Consider the following 26,603-nt stretch of genomic DNA (forward strand, 5'->3'; position numbering starts at 1 on the left):
ACCTTACAGCACGGTTTTGCACGGTTTCGAGAGCGTTGCTTAAATATGTTTGGTGGGGGCTCCATACTGCGCATGCGTATTCGAGTTTAGGGCGGATTATGGTTTGATAGGCTAGTAATCTAACATGCTTTGGGGCTTGTTTTAGGTGGCGTTTAAGGAAACCAAGTGATTTATTAGAAGATGAGATGACGTTAGTGATATGTGCGTTCCAAGATAAATCTTTAGTTAGGGTAACACCGAGGTATTTGTATGAGGGCGAAGCTTCTAATGATATGTTATTGATTGAATATGAATAGGACAGAGGGTTACGTCGACGGGAGAATGTCACAACTTTACACTTAGCGGGGTTTAGTGTCATTAGCCAACAGTCACACCATTGTTGCAGACGGTTAATATTTGCCTGAAGAGAAATTTGGTGAGATGTATTAGTAATGGTTTTGTAAATGACGCAATCATCCGCAAACATACGGATATTACAGGTTACATGACCAGGTAGATCGTTAATATATATTAAAAAGAGGAGAGGCCCGAGAACAGATCCTTGAGGAACACCGGAAGTTACACGCAGGGAGTCAGAGGTGCTGTTGTTAATAAAGACAAACTGTGAGCGGTTATTAAGGAATGCTTCAATCCATCGTAAGACGTCGGGGTGTACATTTGCCAAAGATAGTTTTAGTAGCAATCGTTGATGTGGTACCTTATCGAACGCCTTCGCAAAGTCTAAAAATATCGCGTCTGTCTGTAGGTTAGTATCGAGATTTGTGTGAAGATCATGCAGAAACGCTGCCAATTGGGTTTCGCAAGAAAACCCTTTGCGAAATCCGTGCTGTGAAGGATGAAAGTATTTATTCGAGTCTAAAAATTTCATGATTTCTGTATAAATGACATGTTCCATGATTTTGCAAGGTACGCTTGTAAGTGAAATGGGGCGATAGTTAAGTGGGGAATTCTTGTCCCCTGATTTATAGATTGGAACAACCCTTCCCACCGTCCAGTCATGAGGTATGGTGCCTGTGGAAAGTGACTGAGAAAACAATAGACATAAATAAGCAGCACTGATATCTTTAGTATTTTTTAACACTTTTGAGTTTATGTTGTCTACTCCGGCTGAAGATGATAGTTTGAGATTGTCAATTAAAGAGGAAATACCATCAACATGGAAAGTTATAACTGGCATGGTATTAGGTGTGCTTGACGCTGTAGAAGGAAATGGTAAGCTAACTTCTTTGGTGAATACTGACGCGAAAGCTGCATTGAAAATGTTAGCGCACTCCACGTCGTCGACCGTTTCACCGTCTTCGTTAATTAGCGTGTTGCTGTTTATATCTCGAGGATTAATCACCTGCCAAAATTTCCTTGGATTGTTGACCAGCATCTTGGGTAGGTCTTCGTGAAAGTACGTTTTTTTTGCTTCCCGAACAGCTGACAAGTATGCGCGTTCCGCTGTGTAATATTTATCCCATGCGCATACATTTGTGGTACCTTTTGCTGCTCGGTATAAACGTTTCTTTTTGTTATCCAACCTTTTTAAAGAATTGCTGAACCATGGTTTTTCTGGTTGCGTTCCTATCGCTATCCTTGGGATGTATCTGTCTGCTAGGCTGTTAATTTTTTCTTTAAATATTTGCCAATTTGTATGGATGGTGCGTTTATTGAAAGACGTTTCAAATGAAACTAAAAACTCACACAGGTTATCGTACATAGCTTTGTAGTTTGCTTTCTTGTAAAGATGTATAGTTTTTTGTACTTTCAAGCGCGGAACTGCCCCAAAGTTAAAGGACGCGTGAATGACCTTATGATCACTGATTTCTTTTAGGTAGGCGATCGATGATAATTTGTCTGGTTGGTTTGTTAGTATTAAATCTAATACGTTAGCTGTGTTTTCCGTGATACGCGTTGGTTGAGACACTAGTTGACTAAGATTAAAATCAAGACAAACGTCAAGAAAGTTTTTTACCTCCGTCTCGTTTACTAAGTGGGGAGATAAGTTGTGCCAATTAATGTCTGGAAAATTGAAGTCTCCGAAAAGGAGAAGGCTAGCCTTGGTGTGCTTCGATGTTATTTCGAAGAGTGCATTGTTTAGCTCAATGGCAAAAGCTGGGCTACTGTGGGGGGGTCTATAGCAAACGCCCACAAGTACTGATTGTGGAGCGGCGTGACAATGAATGAAAAGTAGTTCTAAGTTCGACCTGATACTAAGAACAGAGCACGATAGTTCCTGGCTGGCAGCTATGAGGACACCTCCGCCTCGTGCATTCGGTCGGTCAGCACGAAACAGACTGAAATTAGGCAAATCTGTCAGTACTTCCGAATCTGAAATGTGGTCGCTAAGCCAAGTTTCGGTAAGAATTAACATGTTGCTTTTAGATGTCAGCACAAGGTTGGACACATGTTCACGTTTTGAAATGAAGCTGCGTATATTAGTGAAGATTACTGAGATGGGAAGACGTGACTTGCCTGTTGGTTTCGGACGACGGATTAATTTTGTCTCGATTTGTGGTTGCTATGCTTCTTTGACTGTTTGAGAAGCTTCATCGTATACGTACCGCTTTGGGCCCATGAACAGCGTTTTGAAACGCAAGGAATAGGGTGCAGATTTATCTTTAGCGAAGGCGACAAGGTGTTTACGGGCGTTCCTAACAGCTGGTGAAAAATCTTCTGCGACGCTAAAGTCAGTGCCTTTGAAGTTACGTCCTTTTGAAAGAACAGCTTCCTTCGTTTTATAAGACACAAATTTTACTATAATTGGGCGTTTGCGGTTACAGGAATGCCGACCAATTCGGTGTGCCCGCTCCATATCCTTGGGCTCAAGCTGTACCTTTAGGTAATCTGAGCAATGACGTAAAATAATTTTTTCAGAATCTGATGATGGCTCTGATGCAGACGGATCTGGAAGGCCGTAGAAAACCAAATTATTTCGCCTAGATCTGTTTTCAGCATCGTCTACACGCGCTTCCAGTTTATGGATCAGCTGCGCCGTACGTTCGCTGTCTGCCTGTATAGATTGCATGTCTCCTTGCAAGGCTATCACACTTTGGTAATTACCCTCGAGGTCCGTCAGCCTTTTACTTAACGTGTCCAGCAACGCGGTCGTAGCCATAGATTGGTTCTTTAGTTCCTGCATTTCAGCGATCATCTTAGCCTGACCAGCGGAAATCTTCTTCATTTCGGCAAGCAGCGCGGCATTATCGGGACCAGGATTGCTTTCAATATCACCGGAAAGCAATAATAGGGATCTAATCACGGAAAGACACTGAAAAACAATGGAAAAGCAGCACTGCGGGCTCGGTAGCTGCACAAGACAATAATTACTTGTTTTTTTAGCGAAAAGAGGATGAGATTTACAGACCTGCATGATGAACAGAAGCGGATTAGTGGACCGCATCATGGCAGTGCCACCGAGCCCACAGCGCGCGGGGGGTATTCGCTGCTCCTTTATAGGCCGCTGGCTGGCTGTTGACGATGGCGGTAGGGCGAATGGCATCTTGTCGAGGATCCATGCTTGGGCTGGTGGCGCCATTGAACGGGACGATTGGTTGCCGATTCCGATTTGCAAATTGATGACACAGCTGGTGCACGGGTTCGCCTTGGCCAACGAAGCGCTCGTTGATTCCGCGGGAAAGGGCAGCAACATTCGCATGACGAAGGACGTCATAATCTGCATGATGAACAGAAGCGGATTAGTGGACCGCATCATGGCAGTGCCACCGAGCCCACAGCGCGCGGGGGGTATTCGCTGCTCCTTTATAGGCCGCTGGCTGGCTGTTGACGATGGCGGTAGGGCGAATGGCATCTTGTCGAGGATCCATGCTTGGGCTGGTGGCGCCATTGAACGGGACGATTGGTTGCCGATTCCGATTTGCAAATTGATGACACAGCTGGTGCACGGGTTCGCCTTGGCCAACGAAGCGCTCGTTGATTCCGCGGGAAAGGGCAGCAACATTCGCATGACGAAGGACGTCATAATCTGCATGATGAACAGAAGCGGATTAGTGGACCGCATCATGGCAGTGCCACCGAGCCCACTCCGTCACAGTTTACACAAAGTAGGGTTTCATTACATTTGTCAGAGATGTGGCCTTGGGCACCGCATTTGGCAGAAGCAGGTCGACCACGACAGCTCTGAGTGAGAGCCATGGCCGAACCATTGACACTGGTAACATCGGCGGGGGTTTAGTATGTAGGGTCTGATCGGTGTCTTTGTATAGCCAGTTTCTATTGTTTGTGGTAGTTCACTGGTGGCAAAGGTCAGTACCAAGTGTTTCGTGGGGGTTTCCTGATTGTTCCTTCGGAAGACGATTCGCTTCACATTGATCACATTCTGTTCTTTCCAGCCCTCGAGGAGTTCAGCCTCTTTCAGGTCAAGAAAGTCTGTGTCGGAAACAACTCCAAGTACAGAGTTCATGGATCGATGAGGTGTTACGCTGATGGGAATGTCGCCGAATGTTGCAAGGTTCTTTAGTTTGTCGAATTGTGCTTTGTCACGGAGTTCTAAAAGAAGGTCGCCACTAGCCATTTTTGTAACTTTGTAGCCATCACCTAATGTGGCTGTCAGGGACCACGATACTATGAACGGGGACACTGCTCTGGCTGTTTTGTGGGGCTTCTCACTGTGTACAACATGATAACGAGGGCATACTTCATTGGGTCGGCTGAAAAAGGAAAATTCTTCGGTGCGTACGCGCTTTGAAGCGGCACGATCATTGAGGAGTGGAAAGCTTCTATGCATGATAGAGGATTGTAATTCAGTAACGATGGCGGCCACCCACCACGGAGCCCAACGAGGGGACGCTACAAGATTCATGAAACGCGAAACATGCAGATGCCAGCCGTACACCGCTACGATAACCTAATGCGCGTAGGCCAAGGTTGGCTACCTGCACAAGGTTAACCCAAGCCGCCCGTGAAATTGAGAAAGTAACAGAAGAAATTAGAAGACAGGATAGATTTAAAGAGGAGAAAAGACGAAGGTGTGGGGGGGGGGGGGGGGAGAGATAGGAAAAGGCGACTGCCGATTTCCCCTGGGTGGATCAGCCCAGGGGTGCCGTCTACGTAAAGCCGGGGCCAAAGGGGTGTATTGCATCTGCCGGGGGGCCTTAAAGGTCCAATCACCCGGCGTCGGCTCAACCCCCAGGATCCCCTTTTGCCCGGGCACGGCAGAGCCACGCACGGCTAGGCGTGGGAGGGAGTTGTAACTCCCCGTTAGCTCGGGTCCGTGGTGTCGCTACACACCAAACGCAGTCGAGAGTTCGACGGAATGCCGTCTGGTCAGGTAAAGGCATTGTTGAATAAAACAGGTCACTGACCAATGTCAAACAAAACAATTACGTTTCGGGACCCGTCCGGATCCCTTGTTCACAATGGAATGACGGCTGAGCAACAGGTTCTTATGTAACCTGTTGCACAAACAACTAAATCCGTCATGCATAAACTGCAGTCAACTAGTCAAGCCATGCATAACACATCGTCTACGCAAAAGCGTGCATCGATTCCTTATATTCAACATGTAAGCGAAGCCCTAGCCCGTCTATTCAGAAAACGTGGTGTACAGATCGCGCATGTTCCAGCAAGCAAGCTTAAGGCTTAGTTGCTAAATGTGAAGGATCCTTTCCCTCGGCAACACTTTCCCAGTGTGGTCTACAAGATACCGTGCGCCGATTGCGAATCAGTGTACATTGGCACGAGTGGAAATTACTGCAGACGTCTGATGCAACACAAGAATGACGTCGCCAAGGGCCACACAGTGACAAATGCACTCGCAGGGCATGCCGAGAAGACGGGCCACGAGATAAGCTGGGACAACGCACGCATCATGGCCACGGAGAAGAATTTTACAACCAGACTGAACCTCGAATCACTAATCATTCAGACGACAAGTAACACAATCAATAGATCATCTGGCACACTAAACCACGTGTACTACCGGACTTTGCGTCATGCGCTCAACGTTACATAAGAACCTGTTGCTCAGCCGTAATTCCATTGTGAACAAGGGATCCGTACGTGTCCCGAAACGTCATTGTTTTGTTTGACATTGGTCAGTGACCTGTTTTATTCAACAACACCAAACGCCTGTTTTCACAGGCGCCCCTGCGGAGGGTTCTTTGTCATGTTATCCGCAACAAGAGGCACCCTTGCCTTTTTCATCCAGTACATGCGAATCTGCGGGTAGCACAGGCAGGACATTGTCAGTGAAATCCCCCCCCCCCCCAAAAAAAAACATTTTGAGTTCTTCTACTGAGGTCTCCAGACTTTTTCCAGTCTCCTGGACATGTGTCGTGTTCGTGGCAAAAGCCATCATCTCGAAGACTTCATGTGGCACATACTGAACGAGGTAGTCACTTGGACTCCACGAAACCCGTTGTTGACTGTCATCAGGGGTGGATGTGAAGTCAGGAATCCAAGACGGAAGTGGCCTGCATGAAGAAAAACAGCCTAAAAGGGCAGAGTTGCTTTTGATCCGTTCACATGGCAATGACAGACCGTCACAATGCCCACTCCTGCAGCACATTAGCCCACCCCCACCTTCCCAAAACGCATACTACTACTATTCCTTACCCATCATAGCGTTTCCATGACTGCCCCTTTGTCGTCTTCGAGGTGGACGGGCATTCATCGTCGCTATTTTCGTCCTCTTCAGAGCTCAGGGTATGAAGTGGAGCCGAAAATGTAGTGTCTACCAAAGTGTCGTCGTCACTGTCCGAAAGATCAATGTCGGACGTCGCCGTTCTGGCGATTCGTTCAAGGATTCTTTCGGCCGTCTCATCAACGACACGTGGCCTTTTTCCTAAATGAAAAAGAATTTCATATCATACCGCAACCTAGTAGCAATCGGAAGCAAGCACGTTCTGTTCACACTGCAGCACGCCACGTAATTCACACAAAGCAACTTGGTTCAGTCCCGACGTCCAATCTTTCGGACATGTCAAAGCTCACACCGCGTAGGCAAAAGAAAGGACGTTAAGAGCTTGAATATTTAGCTGCGTGTGCTCTCTGCAACATTATCTTTGACGTTTAACCGATGAAATGACATTAAATAAGCTCAAAGTGCGAAAAAATGTACTTACGGTTGCGATTGACACCGTAGAATGCCGCACCACTGAACGCCGCCATTATGAATACTCCTAGCGGCGCTTCGAGACCTTTAATTTTAAAACCATGGTACAGATGGCAGCACCAGTTGTCAAAGGTATTGGACAACCGGTTTTACGGCGATAGGAGCTTTGCAAAAGCTGTAATCGCTCGGTCTTTGATGTCCAATATTTTGGACAAATTCCCTATTGCTGGTACTCGGGAGGTTATGTAGCATTATTCGATGCTCTAATTCAGTAGTGCCTGCATTACTGCTGATGTCTTGACTGAGTCAAACACCTTCTCGTACTCTATGAAGGCTATGTATAGATGTTGATTGTATGTGACGTTGTCGTTTGATATGTTTATGGCACGCGATAACATTAACATCATGAAACATTCCAACGTGCAGTTAAGCGTGGCGTATTTCGGTCGGTGCATCTTCTTTTCATGATATAGCAGTAATTTACTTTGGGCAAAAATATCAGTTATGGTCTTGTTGCTTTTTCCCACTTCATAATGCAAATGATTTAATAAAAGATCACCCCTCATACATTAATAAAGGACCAGGGCAGTGGAGGACCTTGACACTTTGATGAAGCACTACGGTATTGCAATTTTCAACTGCAACTCAAAGACCACTGCTTGGCATATTTAATGAGTAATTAATTATATTGTTGCAACATTTGCCTGTATAAACTTTTGGTTGTGAAAATACGCTCAGATGATTTACAACAGCCGGTCTATTAGTTTTTGAAAAGCACCCAAATGGTACATCATGCCTACTGGTTATAGCACAGCGTAATAGTATTTGTTTAAAATATGTGGTCAATAGGTACGAAACAACAGCTGCGGCATTTTAAGCAAGTTATTTGCAGTTAAATAAAAGCTGGGAGCATTTGATCACAGCACTATTGGAAGTCTGTCACCATGTACAGATCTTTTGTACTTGCATAAGTTTCTGTGCTTGCAGGCTCATGCACAGCAGAGCAGAAGGAACCTACGTTGCTCTCCATTAAAAGCATAATAAAAAAATTCGATTCACCTCTTGCAGCCATACATTTCAACTAGGAAGTTTGTCTGGTTAGAGTTAGTTGAGGAGGTAAAAGTACTTATGATCTTTAGATGCTATAACACCCCCTGAGGAGGTTTTGGTGGTCAAAAAGAAAATGCTTTCTTGGAAAAACCAAGGCAAGGCTTCTCTTTATTGGGATTAAAAGAAGCCTTTGCTATTGTTTGGCAATAGAGTTTTAACTCCCTTCGCTAACACCAAGGAAAATCAACTGTTTTTCTAGGCCTTACTCTCTTTTGCTGGCCTCCGAAAAATGTTATATTAAGCTCTCTTTTTTCTCTTTATATAGCTTCTTTCCTATCCTTTTATAACAAACTGCTAATACCTGAACATTAAATGTCTAGAAATTTCAATACCTCTGAAGTCAAGATTGTCACAAATTATTCGAATTTTCTTTAGCATGCAAGGATGGTGTCATAACATATTGAACTTCAATGTAATGAATAGAGTGGTTTTGCTCTGATTGAACAGGTGCTGTTTCATTTGCCATGCATTTGCCCAGATTGTCAAACACAGCACAAATGATCTAATAACAAATGCCTCAACTTAGTAAACAGAAAACCTATATAATTCAAATGTGGTGTTTTATTGTACCTAATGAAGAGGGTAACATCATTCAGTAAAAGCATTGCTGGTGATCACTATAGTCATAGAACTAATTGAAATTAAGTAATTAGTATTGAGGTTCCACTTTGTTGCATGTACATGTAGTAGCACCATATTTATCCACTTATTTATGCCTCTGCATTTCAATATAGACATTTAAACAACCCGGAAGTCGTATTATATTGCCTGTCTTTGTCATATTTCACTCCATCTTAGCACAGTGTTTGATGCTAGATGCCAAAAGAGATTAATATGTCACAGCTCCCATTCATCACAAAAAGGTTCCTTTTTAAGCTATAGTTTAAGGCAGTGTCGTTATTCAGCATTCTGCTGTAGATCATATGAGCAATACTGTTTGTTTGTACAGGACGCTATACCATCGGTCGCATATACAGGCTTTTTTAGTCTACACATGTAGCTTTAAAAATCATCAGTGTAAATGTGGCTGTCTTTATTTAAATATGAAGTAGTGCATTAAAAGAAAGTTTGTATCGCTATACTGACCCTAAGGTAAAGGGAAATGGTGCCGTGCAGTCAGGGTTGGATCCAGCCCGTGCTCCTGACCAGGCTGCAGAAATTAGGTACCTTTCACCACCAATCGTTTTAGGGGAATGGGAGTTGCTTAAAGTAACACCGGAGAGAGGGGCGTGCTAATTATTTTTGTTTTTTTACTAGCTTAAAAACTCTATCACAGTATAAATACTAATAATGTGTGCTTAAAAGAATCCCAGTCATTTGTCCTGATTGGCGATAACAGGTGGACGGCAAGCACTGAAGAGAGGGGGAGGGGGTACTGACAGGCCTTTGGGGGGGGGGGGGCGATCGCCTCTAGCGTCCCCTTCTGGATCCGCCACTGCGTGCAGTTCTGCACGAGATCACAGGATTGATTCCGAACCTCAGGAGTCGCGTTATAAATAGTTGTAATATGTACTAGTGCCCTAGTTCCATGCACTCAGAGAGATTATGAGGTCAAAATAGTTAAGCTTTAGCTTGAAACAGTGCATCTCATAACCAGATTTTAGTTTTGCGACATGAAACCGTCGAACTTAATTTTATTAATTATTCTCTAAACCATCATAGATGTACAATGCTTGCAAAATTCTGCTCCCAGTTTTTTTCATGTGAATGTATGGTTCATCACAGAATTTATGACATTATTTCGCACTGTGATTTTTCAAGGCCTTCCCTATTGCCATGACTTTTTTTCGACATTTGTTCAAACCAGAAGACAAGTTCATCAGGAAACATTTACGGCATGGGAGGATGTTTGAAACAGTTTTTTATGTATTCAAGTTGGCCCATACACACACCTTTTGCAAATCAAAAAATTTCTTCAACTTCATTAGGCAAACTAATTCTATACAATTGTGCAGTAGTCATGACACTATACTGTCAAAGAAATAATGTTCAGGACAAATAGAAATGTTTATTAAAAGTTACTGACAAGAAATGGTAAAGTTAGACATCTGTCATAATCATATGGTGGTTGTGGGACGATAAACCCCACATATCACCGAAAATGATAAGGTAACCTTGCCTGAAAAAGTTGCTTGTTATTTACTACACGCCCCAAGGATCAGTATGAAATCTCTTCAATTAGAGACAAATGCAAATCTAGAAAAAAGTGCATCTTAAAACCAAAAGAGGGAACAGATAAACATTAAGGCCACTGTGCACATTTACTAAATATCTTATCCAAGATTGCAGCGAAATAAGCACCTGCAAACATATGCACTAGTAATAACAATGGAATGCTCAGCTTGAGGTTTTTGATGCAGGAAAAATAAAGAAATTATAAAAACAACCACAGGTTGGATGATGAAGCCAAAACAATGCTTTATTAGCAGTTTTTAAAATGCTTATCTTGTGGTTCGTTTCAATAATGTTCTTGACTTAGCTCGTCGTGGACTTTGCTGGAGTGCAGATTCATTTCCACCCCTGTCACTTATCCTCCTTTGAGGTCCTTGGCAGCAAGTACACCTACCTATAACAGACATGGCAAATTAGCACACCTTCTCCTTTATTTTCCTGTACAATTTAAGCAGCAGCCTATCTTTCCACTCCCAAATAAAGGTGGCAGTGAGTAAGCTGTGCATGCGTGAGCTTCAGTGCATGACTCGGGCTGCAATTCAAAGCATAAGCTCTCATAAAAAACTGTAGTAAATGTCGACTTTGTTCAGACTGCATATATTTAAGCAAAATTGTTTGAAACACAAAAATATGAAAATAATTGTGCAATTTTACTGTAAAGTATAGCACAATTAAAATAGTGTGAAGAGAACACTCGCAGATAGAGCAGCTGAATTGGTGGCAAGCGGTCCTTGGTTGTACGGGTAGTCATATTCAATGGGCCTCTTGTGCAGCCCTGGGAATGCTATGAAAAAAGCACATGCTAGTGTCTCCATTCCAACTTTAATCGCGAGTGGGCACTGTAAAATACACAGCAAGCACCCCCTCCCCTCCCGCAATTATTTTTCAACCTGTTCTCCACTACGGAATTCCGCAGCAGCAGTTATTTGGAACCAAAGTTCTGAGAGTCCTTATATATGCGCAAGATTTTTTTTAACACATTTACAATGTGATGCCTAGAGGCTGCATTCTGAGTTGTCACAAATTGTCTGAACATTTGTAGAACATCTTTCTCGCCTTGTCATAACACCTGAAATTTCACACAAGGATTCTCTTCGGGTCTGTAAAACAGTAAATGCGTGTGTATTCAATACAGCATTTTATTAGAAACACAGGTGTGCATTTTTTCTAAATGCACTTCTATATTGAATTAGTGTCCGAGACCAAGCAAGGGCCCCCTTACAGATCATCTTTGAGCACCAAGGGGGTGATTTCTTGAGATTTTACAGTAGTATGAAGTTGGAGGTAGTGCTTGGGTCAGTGTGCATCTCTCACAATAAAGTACTAAGAACTTGAAAGCTTGTACCTTTACGCAAAGAGAAGAAACACAGCATACCAAATATGTTTTCACTGTTTCAAGTTTTAGTTCACTATGGTGAAACTCTCATGTCCATCAAACAAGTTGTGCAAATGAGGGCAATTTTCAGCCATGTGTAGCCTTTGAGCTTGTGAGGACACACTTCCCACGTTACCAGTCATAGTCAGCATGGCTATATACACTGTCGTCGTTTATGAAAGGGAAAACGTGAGCACGTGGCCTGCGCTCATCGGCGACTGGCTACAGTACCACCAACCTACAGCTGAAGAAAACGTGCCCGCTTCTGTTTTCATCAGTGTCTATCCAACGGCCATAACTAATTATTTTGTTTGCCAATAGATGCCTTCAAAAGGCGATGTGCTTTGCTTAGCTGTTGTTTTGGTTGTTTCAATTCAGTTAGTAAATAATGGCAAGAGAATAACGACACAAAAACTGGACGTGTCAATTCTTTTATTGCAATGAGTGGCTAATGACTCAGTTATCTTGATTGCAAACCTTTTTTACCGGAGTGCACAGCAGTTAAATTGTTTAAAGACATTTTCATAGTGCTGTGCTCGGGCGTATGAACGTCGCCTCACAAGGTACCACAGTTCTGCAGACTTGTGAGACTGAATATTTTTTTTTGCTTGTTTGAGAAAAACAGTGCACTGGCTCATTTAAATGTACAAGTAATGTGTGACTGTTGCAATAAATTGTACTCTGTGTCACGCTTCCTATCCCCCATCCTCCTAGGATTATACGTATTGAGATGTGATACACCTAACCATACAAATAGACTGACTTTCATTTCTCTTTGAGCCAGGTGAATGAGCTGGTCTGCTACTTCACATCATTTTTGTCAGTTTTTTTTTCTTTGGGTGTTGAAGGGAAACTAAAGAGCGAAATAGCTTTTCGCATACTATTGAAGTGTGATTTCACAACACCACTCTTACCACGCCACGACTCTTGGCAAGTGCGAAACCGGGCAAAGAAAATGTCTCACCAAACACCATGAAATCATTAGTTTTGATGGTGTTTGCTTGGTTCTACATAGCTTATAAGCGATAAAAATGAAGGACATTGTCATCTCTGGGTGTCATAGACCTTGCATACGAAGTTTCAGAAACTATCACAGAGCCAATGGCAAAATTATCAAAAATACATTTAAAAACTTTTGACATCACGCATGGACATTTCCGCACAACTTTCAATAGTGAAACTTCAACCTTAACTTTCTCCGCTAATAATTAAGTTGGGATAGTGAAACATATGGCATTGGTATTAGAGTTCCCAAAGTGCAGTTTGTCAATCTAAACAAGGTCACTGTTTCTCTTCAGTATCCGTGTAATGCTTTTGTAAAATACACACAAGAAGCTTGTGAATCAAGTGCAAAGCAGCACAGCAAACTGTTGTTGGGAGCACGGAGTTTGTACAGTGTGATTTTACCCACGTCGCATTGCAGCAGTGAAGGTAACCAAACTGCTCGAGACTACAGCAGCAGAGGCCTATAAATCTTTCCAGAGTTTCCTTCCACAGTTTCAACCAATGGGTTCAATAGTGGTAAAACATGACATGTATTCCACTTGTTCTTTACAACTCTATCATAAACAGAGACTAACACGTGCATTTTTCTTGGATTAAATGTTGTTTTTTATCTTTCAGTGGATAGGTTGTCTTGAGGTAACACTGATGTTATAGAAAATAGAATCATTTTGAAGAATAGATTCAATAGCTCTGCTGCTAGCCTCCTTTCTGACATGTATTCATGACAATTGCATTAATTGTCAATTGTAAAATTTCCAACCTAGTAGTAAATTCACCTGGCACCACCCTTTTAGCATTTCAACAAAATTAACTTCCTAGATATGGCGGTATCTATTGAAACATTCTTTAATGTGAGGTATGAAAAAAATACAAATCCTCTGCCCACACCATAAACATATAGCAGGCAATGCCAATCAGAAGAGAAAAATGATCAGGGCAGAGCCAAGTTAAATTTTGAGGAGGAAGGACGTGCAGGAGAAGTGGACTCCACCCCCAGTCGAACCAGACAAAAATAAGAAAAACAAAAAAAGATCTTGGTTTGGTTTACAATGTTGTTCTTGCTGCTAACATGTTTGGCGAAATTTAATCTTCAGTGGTGAATTCTTGTGATGCGCATCTTAATGGGGCTGTCTTAGAGTTCTTTTGCAGAGAAATCAAAGGTTACGCTCTACATAATGCCAACGAATAGCCAACTATAATACACAGACTACACAAGCCCTCATCTATGACACGGCAAAGAAAAAATATTCATCAGACAGGCAAAGCGTTTAAGAAGCGTCTGTAGCGACAATGATCACTATGCCCATCAATTAAGCAAGACAAAGGAGACATTTGGCGAAATGACCTGCACAACACTCTGAACAAAATACAAAATGAAGCTTTAAAAACAGTAAATCATCACTAGCTGAACATGTCCCAGAGCACAGCCTAACCAGCCGCTAGCCTTTACAATCAAATATCGAAACGCACTTCCAAACTTAAATAATATCTTTCGCAAGTACTACCCAACATTAACTAGCTACGAGCCACTCCGGAAACCGTTCCCCGACATGTTAGTGCATGGAAAAGTAAACCCACATTTTTTTGTACTCATAATACATAGTTATCATATAAAATTTAGGACCTGCAAACACCTTCAAGATTATGTTAGAGTTAAAACACTAGAAGTGATTTAGGCATAGTATAAAATCTAGTTTTACCTGCACTAGTTCAAACATTATCTACATGATTAAATACACATATTGTCACAGACAGGGCAACATTTTAACATGGTACAGTAGCACAACATCGACAGGGACACAGAGTACAAGAAAACACGACACTCGCTTTTCTTGTCCTCAGTGTCCCCCGTCGAAGTTGCGCTACAACACCACATGTTAAAATGATATCTCACCAACTAGCCCAGCTGTCAACCCTACTGAACTAACAGGACAACATGTTAACGTTTCATTGAATAGGCATCAAGCAATCATGGCAAATAACTGCAAGCAATGGCGCAGCAATTTATAGGGGCAGGACATACGTTCATTGATCTTAAACCTTGAATACAGTAGCCAGCTTTTTGAAAAAGAAAAATTGCTGCACCTTACTCGCAAGTTTAATACATTTCAGCCAACAAGTATATATGTTTCAAAGGGGGCACTTGAACCAATTTGACTAGGCACATACACAACGAAAACCTATAAAAATAAGCCATTTTTCAAGCAATTTATAAGGCTAATTATCCCCATTGTCAGGTGGTGCTTCCTCGAGGCAAAGATATTTCAGCAAAATGTCTTCGCCTTTTCTACCCATCCATGCAAAACACTTTCTCCCTCCTGCCCCTCATTTCTTTCTGTTTCATGGGCTTTTGATTGATCGCCCCTTTTACCCTGCCGCAACCCGTAATGGGTTCGATTACCGGCGTCGGAAAAGCAAGGTCTCACCGAGATTTGAACTCAGATCGCTGGATTCAGAGTCCAGAGTGCTAACCGTTACACCATGAGACCGCACTTTTCGACGCCGGGAATCTAACCTGGGCCATCTGGATTTTACCCAGAAGGCCCGGTTCGATTCCCGGCGTCGGAAAGTGCGGTCTCATGGTGTAACGGTTATCACTCTGGACGCTGAATCCAGCGATCCGAGTTCAAATCTCGGTGAGACCTTGCTTTTCCGACGCCGGGAATCAAAACCATTACGGGAGATTGGCCTTTAACTCACCCACTTCAGCATGCCGACTCCTCATTTTCATCTCCCCGATTTTGCATGTGACCTTCCCTGCTTTGCTTAAGTTGAACGAGTGGGCATGAGAATATACAAAATGCACTAGTGGGCATGAGAATATACAAAATGCACTAAGGTAGGCAAGGGATGAATTTTGGCCTTATTGGTACAACATATGTGAAATGTTTTGTGGTCATTTGCTGATTGTTAGCACCAGTGTATGTGAGTTCCCTTCATCTTGATAAATCTGCCCTACACAATTCAGATAGGTCGGCAGTCGCAGCTTTGAAGAAGTCTGCATGTTGAGACGATGGCCCTAGCGACAACCCGTGTTCACAAACGTTTCATCTCTTTAAGCTTGTCTTCCTCACAACTTCTGTGTTTTTTGGTTTCATAACATGACAGTTCTGATTTAAAAAAATAATAAAATTGGTACTGCCTTGTATAATCCATGTTAATATGAGCTCATTTTTGTCTGTATTTTCGTAGATTTTTAATGCACCTATTGTCTTGGTTTCTTTGTAGCAATCGTTTGACTGAGTTTGTGAACCAATGATTGCTCTTCATCGTTTATTTCCTGCCATATTTTGTTTATTTCCCGCCATCTTGCGTCTACAGACTAGTCCGTACTATACTAAGACTGAAAATATAAAATAAACAAAAAGAATGATGTTTTTACGCTGTAGCCCCGAAACTAGGATATTTAGTAACTGCATCTTTTTTATTTTATTACCAGCACGTCAAACGCCGGAGCATGCTGCTGGCTAACCAATGAGGAGTTAATTCCTGGGCAAAAGCGAAAAACATTCTCCTCCCCCCCCCCCCCCCCCCCCCGCCGACGCTCATCTGCAATTTTTTTTGTGGTTCATTAGTTCAAATAGCGTAACAATTTGAGAAGTGGGCTAAATGTGACGTATCACCCTAATTTGCTATGCAGCACTGAGCAGCTGACTTGTCCGTCACTCAGAGTCAGCGCAGCCAATTTTACCTGGTTGAAACGCTCCCGCTGTACATCAGGCACAGCAGAAGAGCGACGCATGATCCCAAAACCAGCAACGTGTTTAAATTACACACACAATAAATGTACATCATGAGTACATGTATCGCAACAAGAGAAATACGCAACACGTACGGCGGAAGTATGGTAAACAATGAAAGTCTTACTTCTAATGTCAAGATCTGTCTTAGCTTTTACAATCATCTCATCAGGCGGCTGTACAAAGTAAGCAACTTGCGCAGCGAGAACGTTTTCGAATTGTGGTACATTAACACAGAGCGGTATTATCAGCACTGCCACGAAATTAATGGTGCAAAAGCGCGTTCCCCCGGAGATTAGTTAGAGGTTTACAGCTTACCCGTCCTTGACACGAGGTGCACTATGAAGCTGTGAACATTTGTGTTCATCACTGTAATCACTCAAGAGTAGATTTATTGCGAGGAAGAGTGCTTGCCGCAAATAAACACGAAGCTTGAACTTCGCGTTGGTCCAACGACAAAAACGGAAGTCGCCATGACACTTTTCCTCACAGGAAACAGACGCATTGCCAACGAGCCAACGTAAGTCTAAGTTGTTGCAAACAAAGTTCAACGCAGCCACCACCTCAAACACAGTAGCGATGACCGGCGATTCGTTCTTAATACGTTTTCGTTCTTAATATTTCATTTTAAATGTTTGACGAAAACAATCTCTTCACATGTTTGAATAGCATAGTCATCATCATCAGTAAGCCCGCCAAAATTGAACTCGGAACTTTAAGGCACCCAAAATTATTATTGTCATCATCATTATTATTATTATTATTATTATTATTATTATTATTATTATTATTATTATTATTATTATTATTATTATTATTATTATTATTATTATTATTATTATTATTATTATTATTATTATAACTTGCAGAAAAACTGCAAGGCTCCTCTGAAAATGGAACAGAGCTACAGTCACACGCATTCTCAGCACTGCCATAGAACACTCGTATGCGAGGCCTTAGAACAAGAAAAAAATTATGACATAGAGGAAATGAACAAAACCAAAACTACATTGATTCTTAAAACGCATTTGCAGTTAGGTTCAAGCACTAGGGCAAGAAGTAAGCAAACTCTCCCAAACGACAAAAAAGAAAAAAAAAGAAACAACAATCTACAAAAGCTACCCACTCAAGATCTAAAGTTGAATTAACTGAGCTAAAAGGGCTGATTAACAAAAAGAATATTGCCGACATGGGGATTTATAGCACCAAAGAATTGGATGAAGAATTCAAAGAAAGGACAGAGCATGACAACAGGAAACTAATTACGAATGCAGACTCCAACAGACAGAGAAAAATAATCAGCAGTCTCAAAATCTATAGTAAGGTGGCGGAAGACTTTTACTACAGCTCACGAATAAGCCACCTAACAGAGAAAGAAGCCAAAGTTCAACAAAACACTTAAACCCCATGAGTAAATATAAACAAAGTTAGAAAGAAACATAAAATCAGAAGCCAAACCAGGAACGAATCTTCTTGGATACCCTACCCCGAGAGAATGGAGTAGAGTCCTACAAAACATGACCAAGAAAAAATCATGCAGCGAAATTGTCGACCCGATCAAAGATAGAGATCTCGTGTTTAACAAGCTTGCCAGACTCTCTGCACAATGCCTCACGTACTGGTGAATCCAATGTACAACCGAACTGTGAAAATGCCAATACCAAAGAAATACAGAAAAAAAAGAGATGAAAGATTCGAAGAATTATACACAGATCCACAGATATCCCACTGTGGATCATAGTCATGCGCTGTCAAATTGAAATATCTGCGAAACGGAATACATCCTTTACTTAGCTTGCAGAGATTAATAAAAGCCATTTGACTCGGTATAGATACCAGCAGTCTTAGAGTAGCTTGTGCATAATGCATGCATGAATACCCTAGCCAACATCTACAGAGAGTCCACAGCAGACAGACAATGCACTTTATTAAGGTTTTGAGGGGCTACTACGAAAGTCTCTTTATGGGAGAAGAGCTGTCGCAGAGCAGAAAATTTTTATTAGTGAAGTGGATCTGGCAAGGAGACAAAATCTGAGCCATATTTACAGCATGCTTAGCAGAAGTATTTGAGCCACCACGTTGATACGAACTACGATTAAACATTTACAAAGAATATCTCGGTACTTGCGCTTTGCAAACGACATTTTGTTTTTCAGCAGTGGTGCCGTTGAACTACAATGAACTGAAGGTCCGAACCGAGAAAGTGTTCAAGTAGGGTTACAGATAAATAAGTAAAAGACAAGGATCTAATGTTAGGAGGCCAAACAAGAGAGCGAGAGTTCGCAACGGCACACTAGAATCCTTACAATATATATGTATTTAAGTCAGATATTCACAGGACACACTACTCATGAAAAAGAAATTCACCAACCAATATGGATGGGCTGAAGCTTTAATGGCAGACATTCTCAAATCATAAAAGGCAATTTGCGACTGTCCCTACAGCAGAAAGTGGTCAACTATTGTATGCTGCGAGTACTAACATATGGGGCAGAAACTTGAATGATAGTAAAAAAACAAAAGAAAAAAGTCCAGAACAGACCAAGAACTATGCAAAACAGAAACAGTAAATGATTAGCATAACATCGAGATATTAAGAAAAGCAGATCTCGATAGAGAACAAACAGGGCTAGATGACATTTTAGCTGACATTAAGAAAAAAAAATGGTGGACCTAGGCAGGTCAAGCAATGTGAGGGAAAGGCAAGTGACCAGTTAGAAAGATTGTGTGGCTACGAAAATATGGGAAAAATGGCTGAGAAAGGCAGAAGGCTAGATGGGATTTGCATGCATAAGATTGAATAAGCTTGCACAGGGTTAGGAAAATTGTAGATAAGTGGGGGAAGCCTTTGTATATCATTGCACATAAAAAGGTTGATATACAAGAGCATGCGTTATCGAGCTGTTGCACATCGCAGGTTGGTTTCAATACCAACAGGTTATTCAACTCGCATCGCAGTGTTACTACTTACGTATTGTAATTGTACTACAAACTGCTTTTGGACATGTTTCTAGCAAGGTTGAAACATATCTGAATGATTTAGTAGAACCATGTACATCCATGTCCCCGACTCTGTATAGTGCATCTGCAACCAGGCTTAATCCGTGGTACCTTGCAGAAGTTGTGGGCTCTGACGTGGTGTGGCCAAGAGCACGCATGACCTAATAGACATGCTGGGCTGCTTTGAACACGAATGACCACGTTGAAAGGTGTGCCTGGGAGATGATTTAGACTCCAACTAAAAGTTTTGAAGAAACCCGACGTTTCGGAACCGACTTGGTTCCTTCCTCAGGGGTGAGTGCGGAGGCTACGTAGCAGCATCGTCTTCAAAGCACTCGCGGGGTGGCTAATGACCTTCTCTCTCTCTCTCTCTCTCTCTCTCTCGTTTTGCCGTGGAGCGCAGTCCGTGTGAATACACTCGGGAAGGGTTCCGAGAGAGCGGTTGATATTATGGGCTGTCATCTGTATGTGCCACGACTCGAGTGACAACCTTCTCCTCCAGTTCGGCTCACTTTCAAGAATGACCGTCACTTCAAAATTTATTTTGTGATCCAACGTCTCACCATGTTCGGCGACTGCGCTGCGCTCTTAGTAGAACTTCCACACATCGTTGGCGTGTTGCTTCAGTCGTTCCGGTAGGTTTTTCGTCTCGCCGATATACGACGAGGGGCACTCGGCACACGGAATTTTGTAAACGACACCGGGGCGCCTGTCCATTGTTGGCCGGTCTTTCGGGCGGGGGAGGATGCGGCCCAGCGTACACGAAGGCACGTGCGTGATGCGAACCCTTTCGTTCCTGAAGATCCGCGCTAACATCTCGCTGGTTCCCTGAACGTATGGAATTGGTACGCGTTTCGGGGGGCTGCCAGTTGAGGTTGATTGGTGTTTTCGTATCCTCTGTTGCTCTGCGCGCCGGGTGGTGGCTCGAATGAAGTTTTTTGGGTATCCGTTTTTTTCTGATGTCAGCAATTACGCGGGCCTCCTCTTTCTTTCGCTCAGTGTCATTAGAGCATAAGTTCCTAGCTCTCTCGAGTAGCGTAATGACAACCGAGGCGGCCTTGTGGCAGGCAGGGGGGGGGGGGAGAATCGAATTGAAGGTAGCGGCCAGTGTGCGTTGGCTTCCTACGAACGGAGAACTCCAGGCCATTGCGCTTTCTTGCCACCTGGACGTCGAGAAAGGGTAGGCAGTGGTCGCTTTCACACTCGGTCGTGAATTATATGGCTGAGTGCACAAAATTTAGGTGTCTGAAGTTTTCAACTTCAGCCGTCTTAATGACGCAAAAGCAATCGTCCATAAAACGCAGAAAAAGCTTGGGTCGTGGCGAGAAGAGCTTTGTGGTTTCTCTTCTATGTACTCCATGGTCACATTTGCCATCGTGGCAGATATGGAAGCTCCCATCGCAGTTCCACTGTTCTGCCTGAAAATAGTTCCTTTGTAGGAGAAGTACGTACTGGAGAGGCAGAACTCCAGTAGACGACGGAGCTCGTCAACCGCCAAAGGAGTCCTCTTACTCAGGCTGGCGTCCTCCTCAAGTGCAGCAAGGGCAGCGGAGACAGCTAAGGGAACTGGCACGTTGGTGAACAATGAAATGACGTCAAATGAGACCATGCTCTCGTCATCGCCGATGCTCACATTTGACGCTAGCTGTACAAAGTGGCTGGCGTCAAGGACATGAGTTGGTGTCTTCCGGGTTAGTAGGGCGAAGATTTGGTGTAGAAAATTTTAAAGGGCTCGGCATGGGGAGGAAGTGAAGTCTTCAATCGGTCGGAGGGGGAAGTCAGGCTTACGAATTTTTGGTAGTCCATCAAAACTTGGTACAGATCCGTTGCGGCAGATTAGTCGCAGGTAAAGAGTTCTGAGATTCGAGTAATGCTTGAAAATTTCCGCGAGTATCTTGTTTAGCTGTGTCTGGGTTTGCTTCGTTGGGTCCTTTACTAGGTACGTGTATGCATCCCTTTCTAAAAGAGCTGAAACCTTCCGATCGTAGTCCCCGCTGTAAAACACCACCGTCTAATTGCCCTTATCGACGGGCAAGATGACAATGCTTCGATCCCGTCCTAGTTCCCGAATGCCTGGTTCTCCTCCGTGGTCAAGTTCTTTTTTCTTTGTGACAGTAACCAGACAGACTTCTGTCGAATGCTTACTTTCAAAGGTGTGCCTGTTTAACCGTAGATGCATGGTTCCCCCGGATGCTTTCAGCATGTGAATTCTGAGAGATGACGCGTTTAGACTGATAACACATGCCTGACTAGGCACTTGTTATTGTACCTGGTCAAGTATGATACGATTGGCATTGCGAAACTTCTTTAGCACCAACCACTCCAGTTCCAAATTAAAGCACATTGCATGAAGGAGGAAAAAAAATAAGTGCACCAGCCACAACAATTCGGATTTTAAGATTTTAAATATTTGATAACACAACCAAATGAAGGCATGACTTCCCCGAAAGGCCATGTTCTACAAGAAGTGAGTGCTCTTTTTAGGGAAGTTCCACCTTCATTTGGTCATGTTACGAAAGTATGTGAAATCATAATTTGCAGCAGCAGGTGTGCTTTCTTTACCTGCTTCGTGCACTTTGCTTCAGTTTGGACCGGCGAGTGTCTGGCACTGAAGAAGTGTCGCGATGCCAAGCGTTCAGCAGCCCACATCACTTAGGCAAACTGGAACCTGAAGATGAGGCATGCCCGCTGTTTTATAGTGAAGAAGCCTGTTCGCACAACCCGGGAAGGCCTCACTGGGCTGGGAAATGTTCACATTGCAGAAAGTGTACGCTATGTACTCAACAAAGGCCCAAAATTTAGCCACGAACCTCTGTTGCTGGCTCACTAAATACTGGCATTGCACCGACGAGTTGCGGCAAAAGTCGATGTCGCAGTTAGGGACTATTGCTTACAAGACAATGTCCAAGCTCTTGCAACAACAGGGAAAAAACCCTCTTCGTCAGGAGGATACGTTGGTTGGTGTTGTCATTCTTCAAGTGCAACAATTTGTGCCTATTTCAAGTGGATAAAAGTAGTGGCTCCGTAGTATAGAATGTATATTTGTGTAACTTCAAGGCAAGACAAGCAGTCTACATGAACTTCGTCAAGTTCAAAGTCATCAAAACAAGAGTTTTGAAAAGCAAGGCAGTGGCTCTGAGTAAGGACTTGAAACTTGCACAACTAGCAGAGTCTATTGCATACCGCAGCTAGCAAAAAGAACACCCTTTCTGTGTTTGTTACGGCCAAGACGCATAAGCCGGGTGTTTCATTCAGGAGAATAGTGAGTGGTTGAGGTATCTGGCAGAACATGATTAGTCAGTTTTTAATGAATCGGCTAGACTCGGTTGTCATGAGACCCATTTTAAAGTGGGAATTTCCCATGCATCATCCACTTTCTTCAAAGGATCCTTCGATGGGTACTTGTTCTCGGTTGATGTTGAGGACATATTTTATTCTGTCCTGCATTGTGAATTATTTTTCTACATAAGAAGTTGCACAGACGAGAGTGGTGTGGTTGCCTTCAGGAATGTCACGGACATGGCAGTATAAGCTTTTATGGCCCTTCCTTAAGTTTTATGTTAAAGGTAGCTCGTATGTTGCTCCTATGTTGTGCAATTTCTTATGTTTGACCGTAACCGCTTTTATTACGTTGCACCAACATTTTAATTAGTGCGAGGTTTTGGAAGTTCTTACATATGATGATAATTTTTTAATTATTTTAAAGCAACTAACCACCATCACATTTAGTCCATTGTTAAGAATGTTCTAGCAGGCATTCGCAGACTGAAAAAGGATTGGTGTTTACACATGAGTTGAAGGCTTGTGGCTTTTCGCGGTTTTTGGCTTAGCACATTTCCTTGCAGAGTCGTCACGGCTGTTGGCATTTTTGTCTAGGTGTGCTGAAAAATTGCTTCTGTACGAGTTGACACATTCTAAAACCGTGAAAAGGGACATAGCTGAACAATGCCCAGAGCATGCATGTGCAGAGTCATGTTCACACGTTATGCAGTCGACTTTTCAAAAACTATTGGACAGGTTGTCTGTGGTTGGTTTCCTTCGCATGCTCCTTAACGCTGTAGCTGAGTTGCTCCACCAAACTATCAAGAGAGAACACCACGATACTGTGGTAGAGGAAGAGCGCAGAACAGCGAGACCTGAAGTTGTACCGTGTATGCACCGAGCTGCACACGACCTAAAAATGGTGGCAAACCGAGATAGCATGCCGATTCTTTTTTCAGCGCCACGAAAATTATCTCAGCTTTCTCATGTATACTAAATGACGGAAGCAACAAAGGCACGCCAATCATACACAAAATGGGTCAACGTAGTCGTTTATGAATTTCCACTACCCTACGGCAAAAGATGAACGTTGGCCGGGCAAGAATATGCGTGAATGAGCATGCACAGAAACATGAGCTTTCGTTAAAAGATAAAAATAAGACACATTTGCTGACACATTGCGATTCTCCTAAGTGTGAGCCATACTTGGATAAAGTTTGGATTATTGGCAGAAGCAGGGGAACAACTACTCGAGAATGCATGGATGCATTCTGTATAAAATCACGAGGTTCATTAGCTATCATTGATACTTTATTGTCTTTCTGGTAGGTAGAAAACACAGATTGTGATTAGTTAGTATGCTCTCAATGTGAGCCTAGCTTACTCCACACATGTGTAACTATAATTTTCGATGCAGGATATGATGAATAAACTGTCGAAACTTTGAGCTCTCCTGGACCACTTTTCTCATTATATTGTCATTCAAAACATCCATATCTTTGTGGCTTCTACAAGAACATGGACCGATTAGAATAGCAAAGAGTACTTCTAGCCTGACCTTTGTGTCTTAAAAATTCGTAGAGGCGAATTTGACATAGAAGAGGGACACCGTGTCTGGGTGATGCAGACTAGGGAGACATGGGGTTATGACAAGTTACCGATATGCAATGACAAGGAGAATGAATGCAGTGATTGTGCGAACATTCCAAGCTAGAAAAAGGCTAAGAGTGACCAGTGCCTTCTGTCACATAAGCCATGAAATAGCAAAAGGAAACACCCTCACCTCTGCCACCATCTGGAACGTAAGAGCACTACCAAAGGCTGCATTCATTTTTCTTCTGTACAGGCTTAGGGGATGTAGCTCCATAAATGTAAAGCGAGGGCACATAAATGCTTCAATGTGGTAGTGTCACAGCACATACTCATATCTGTTGCAGCAAAATTCTTAAAAAATCACTGCTTTTTTACATAGTCGTTAAAAAAAACGTTAAATCGGTCTGAAGACAACACTACATTCTACAGATTTTTGCTGGTGAATGGAAATTCTTTGTTATATTAGAAAATTCGTAAGATGGTTTTGCTAGATAGAGTTTATTGGTATTTATTAGTAAATATTACACAATGGGGAGCCATAAAATTTTTGTAATTGGGGGTGGGTGCTGAAGACGACGTTTCGACAAGCGGACTTGTCTTTTAGAAGGCTCAACAAAATTTTGAGAAATTTCGTTCAATACAAGAATCATATTACTTTATCATTGTGCCTATCCAAAGAAATGAAGTTATCTATAATACAGAGGATCCGAGAAATGTAACTTGATGCTATGTAATATTGCGCACACACACCAACGAAGACCAAAAGCTTGTATCGTGCACTGACTACTAAGCGGGGACAAATGTGCTAATTTGATAGCGAAGTAAACATCACATCTATTTGATTAAAAAATAACACGCAGGAAAACTAGTAATAAGACCCAAAATGACATTGTGCTTCCTAAAGAATGAAAAGTCCTCCAATTTTGCATGTGATACTTGATTTAGCAACACCGGACACATACAAGCGCTAGAACGTATTGTAACACAGGGCAGGACTACACGGACACTAGAGAAGAAACAAATTGCTCTTGTGCCCGCATAATCGTGCGCTGTGTTAAAATATGTTAAAGTACTGTCACCAACTGGTCCAGCTTTCAGTCCTTCTTTGTACATGTGCTCATTTGCGGATGTCCCATTATTACATACCTAGTTACCCAGTATTATGCACCTTTTCTGCATAATTTTGATAGAATAGCTTTGTATATGTATTAAACAGTTTTTCTTGCATGCTCGCCTACTGACTCAACCAGCAGCCAAGAAGCTAGAGACCACTAGAGCGCACAAAAAGGGTTTGAACATTCGCACGTGCGATCATACTGGTGTCACACGGACACTTTTGATTGCAATCAGCTAGGGCGTCTGCGCCAAACTCGATCCGGCGCAGCAGCGACAAAGCTGTCGATCTCGATCAGAAGTATTCGAGTGACACCAGTATTAGTCACTACTAACTGCCCAAATTATTCGAATAAAATACGGTGCAGCCGTCATCTAACTGCGATATATAAGGGTACGACATAACAAGAACCAGTGTAACAGTGGTGTTGTCAGTGTGTCAGACCCTAAATCTCATTCGGAAGTATGTCTGCACAAACAGAATCACGCCTACGCGGAAGTAATTCAACGCTACGGCTCCCATGAAGCAGCCAACACTAACGTATCATCAAATGTGCAGGGAACTAAATTTGTCAAACAAAGCACCACACAGCACACACAAGACAGCCAGCACTTGAGCATATCACTTTGAATCGGGATGTTGATGATGTTTGATGTTTTGTGGCACAAGCGCCATTTCACGGCCAAAGAGCGCCAGTTCATCTTACTAAAACATGGACAATGATTGTGATAAGCGGCTGTATAAGGGCCATAAAATTCCTCGCAGTACGGCGGGTAAAAACATACAAGTAATAAAATCATGACCATGCCTTGAAAGGTGTGTGTGGTGTGAATAGGGGACAAAAGTTGGTGATAATGAAAAACGATGGTGGACATGTATGGCATAAGCACAAGTACCTCACTCATTCATACCCTTGTGTCCAAGGGCCATGAGGCAAGTGCTTTCTTGTGTAGCCACCGCAGCAAAAACCTCTTTGGAGAGGTCGTGCTACGGAATGCCCGGGTATATTATATGAAAATTATGAGTTTCTTTTAAAAACGCTAACAATGATTGATGACTAAAAAGCGGTTCCCTACCGACGAAAATTGCAGGGTGTAAAGGTATATGTTGCCGGTAGGGTAATGGAAAATGTTGTTTTCTTAGAGTTTCCAAGTGTTTGCACTCGATTAACATGTG

At 42.7% G+C, this 26,603-nt stretch overlaps 1 protein-coding gene and 2 non-coding genes across 3 annotated transcripts; 1 reads left to right on the plus strand and 2 right to left on the minus strand.

The window, feature by feature from the left end:
• Positions 1-829: 829 nt before the first annotated feature.
• Positions 830-16,936, minus strand: LOC119161624 (uncharacterized). Its single transcript, XM_075881122.1, has 5 exons — positions 16,778-16,936; positions 7,068-10,733; positions 6,559-6,787; positions 6,327-6,416; positions 830-3,967 (listed from the first exon to the last, which is right to left on the minus strand). The coding sequence occupies exons 2-5, from the start codon at positions 7,111-7,113 to the stop codon at positions 3,961-3,963; spliced, it is 372 nt and encodes a 123-aa protein (XP_075737237.1). The 5' UTR covers positions 7,114-10,733; positions 16,778-16,936; the 3' UTR covers positions 830-3,960.
• On the minus strand, positions 15,137-15,208 carry TRNAQ-CUG (transfer RNA glutamine (anticodon CUG)). The gene has a single exon. It is a non-coding gene; the product is annotated as a tRNA-Gln (tRNA).
• TRNAQ-CUG (transfer RNA glutamine (anticodon CUG)) lies at positions 15,293-15,364 on the plus strand. The gene has a single exon. It is a non-coding gene; the product is annotated as a tRNA-Gln (tRNA).
• Positions 16,937-26,603: the final 9,667 nt, after the last annotated feature.

Source organism: Rhipicephalus microplus, chromosome X, assembly GCF_043290135.1.
Source record: "Rhipicephalus microplus isolate Deutch F79 chromosome X, USDA_Rmic, whole genome shotgun sequence".
In the NCBI taxonomy this organism is placed as follows: domain Eukaryota; kingdom Metazoa; phylum Arthropoda; class Arachnida; order Ixodida; family Ixodidae; genus Rhipicephalus; species Rhipicephalus microplus.

What these genes read in the sequence shown, in the direction of transcription:
- LOC119161624 (XM_075881122.1), bottom strand. Translation starts at nt 7,113, where the DNA reads ATGGCGGCGTTCAGTGGTGCGGCATTCTACGGTGTCAATCGCAACC. An exon ending in CTACGGTGTCAATCGCAACC is followed by an intron (nt 6,788 to 7,067) that starts GTAAGTACATTT and finishes TTTTTCATTTAG; the next exon opens with GAAAAAGGCCACGTGTCGTT. An exon ending in TCATGGAAACGCTATGATGG is followed by an intron (nt 6,417 to 6,558) that starts GTAAGGAATAGT and finishes TTCTTCATGCAG; the next exon opens with GCCACTTCCGTCTTGGATTC.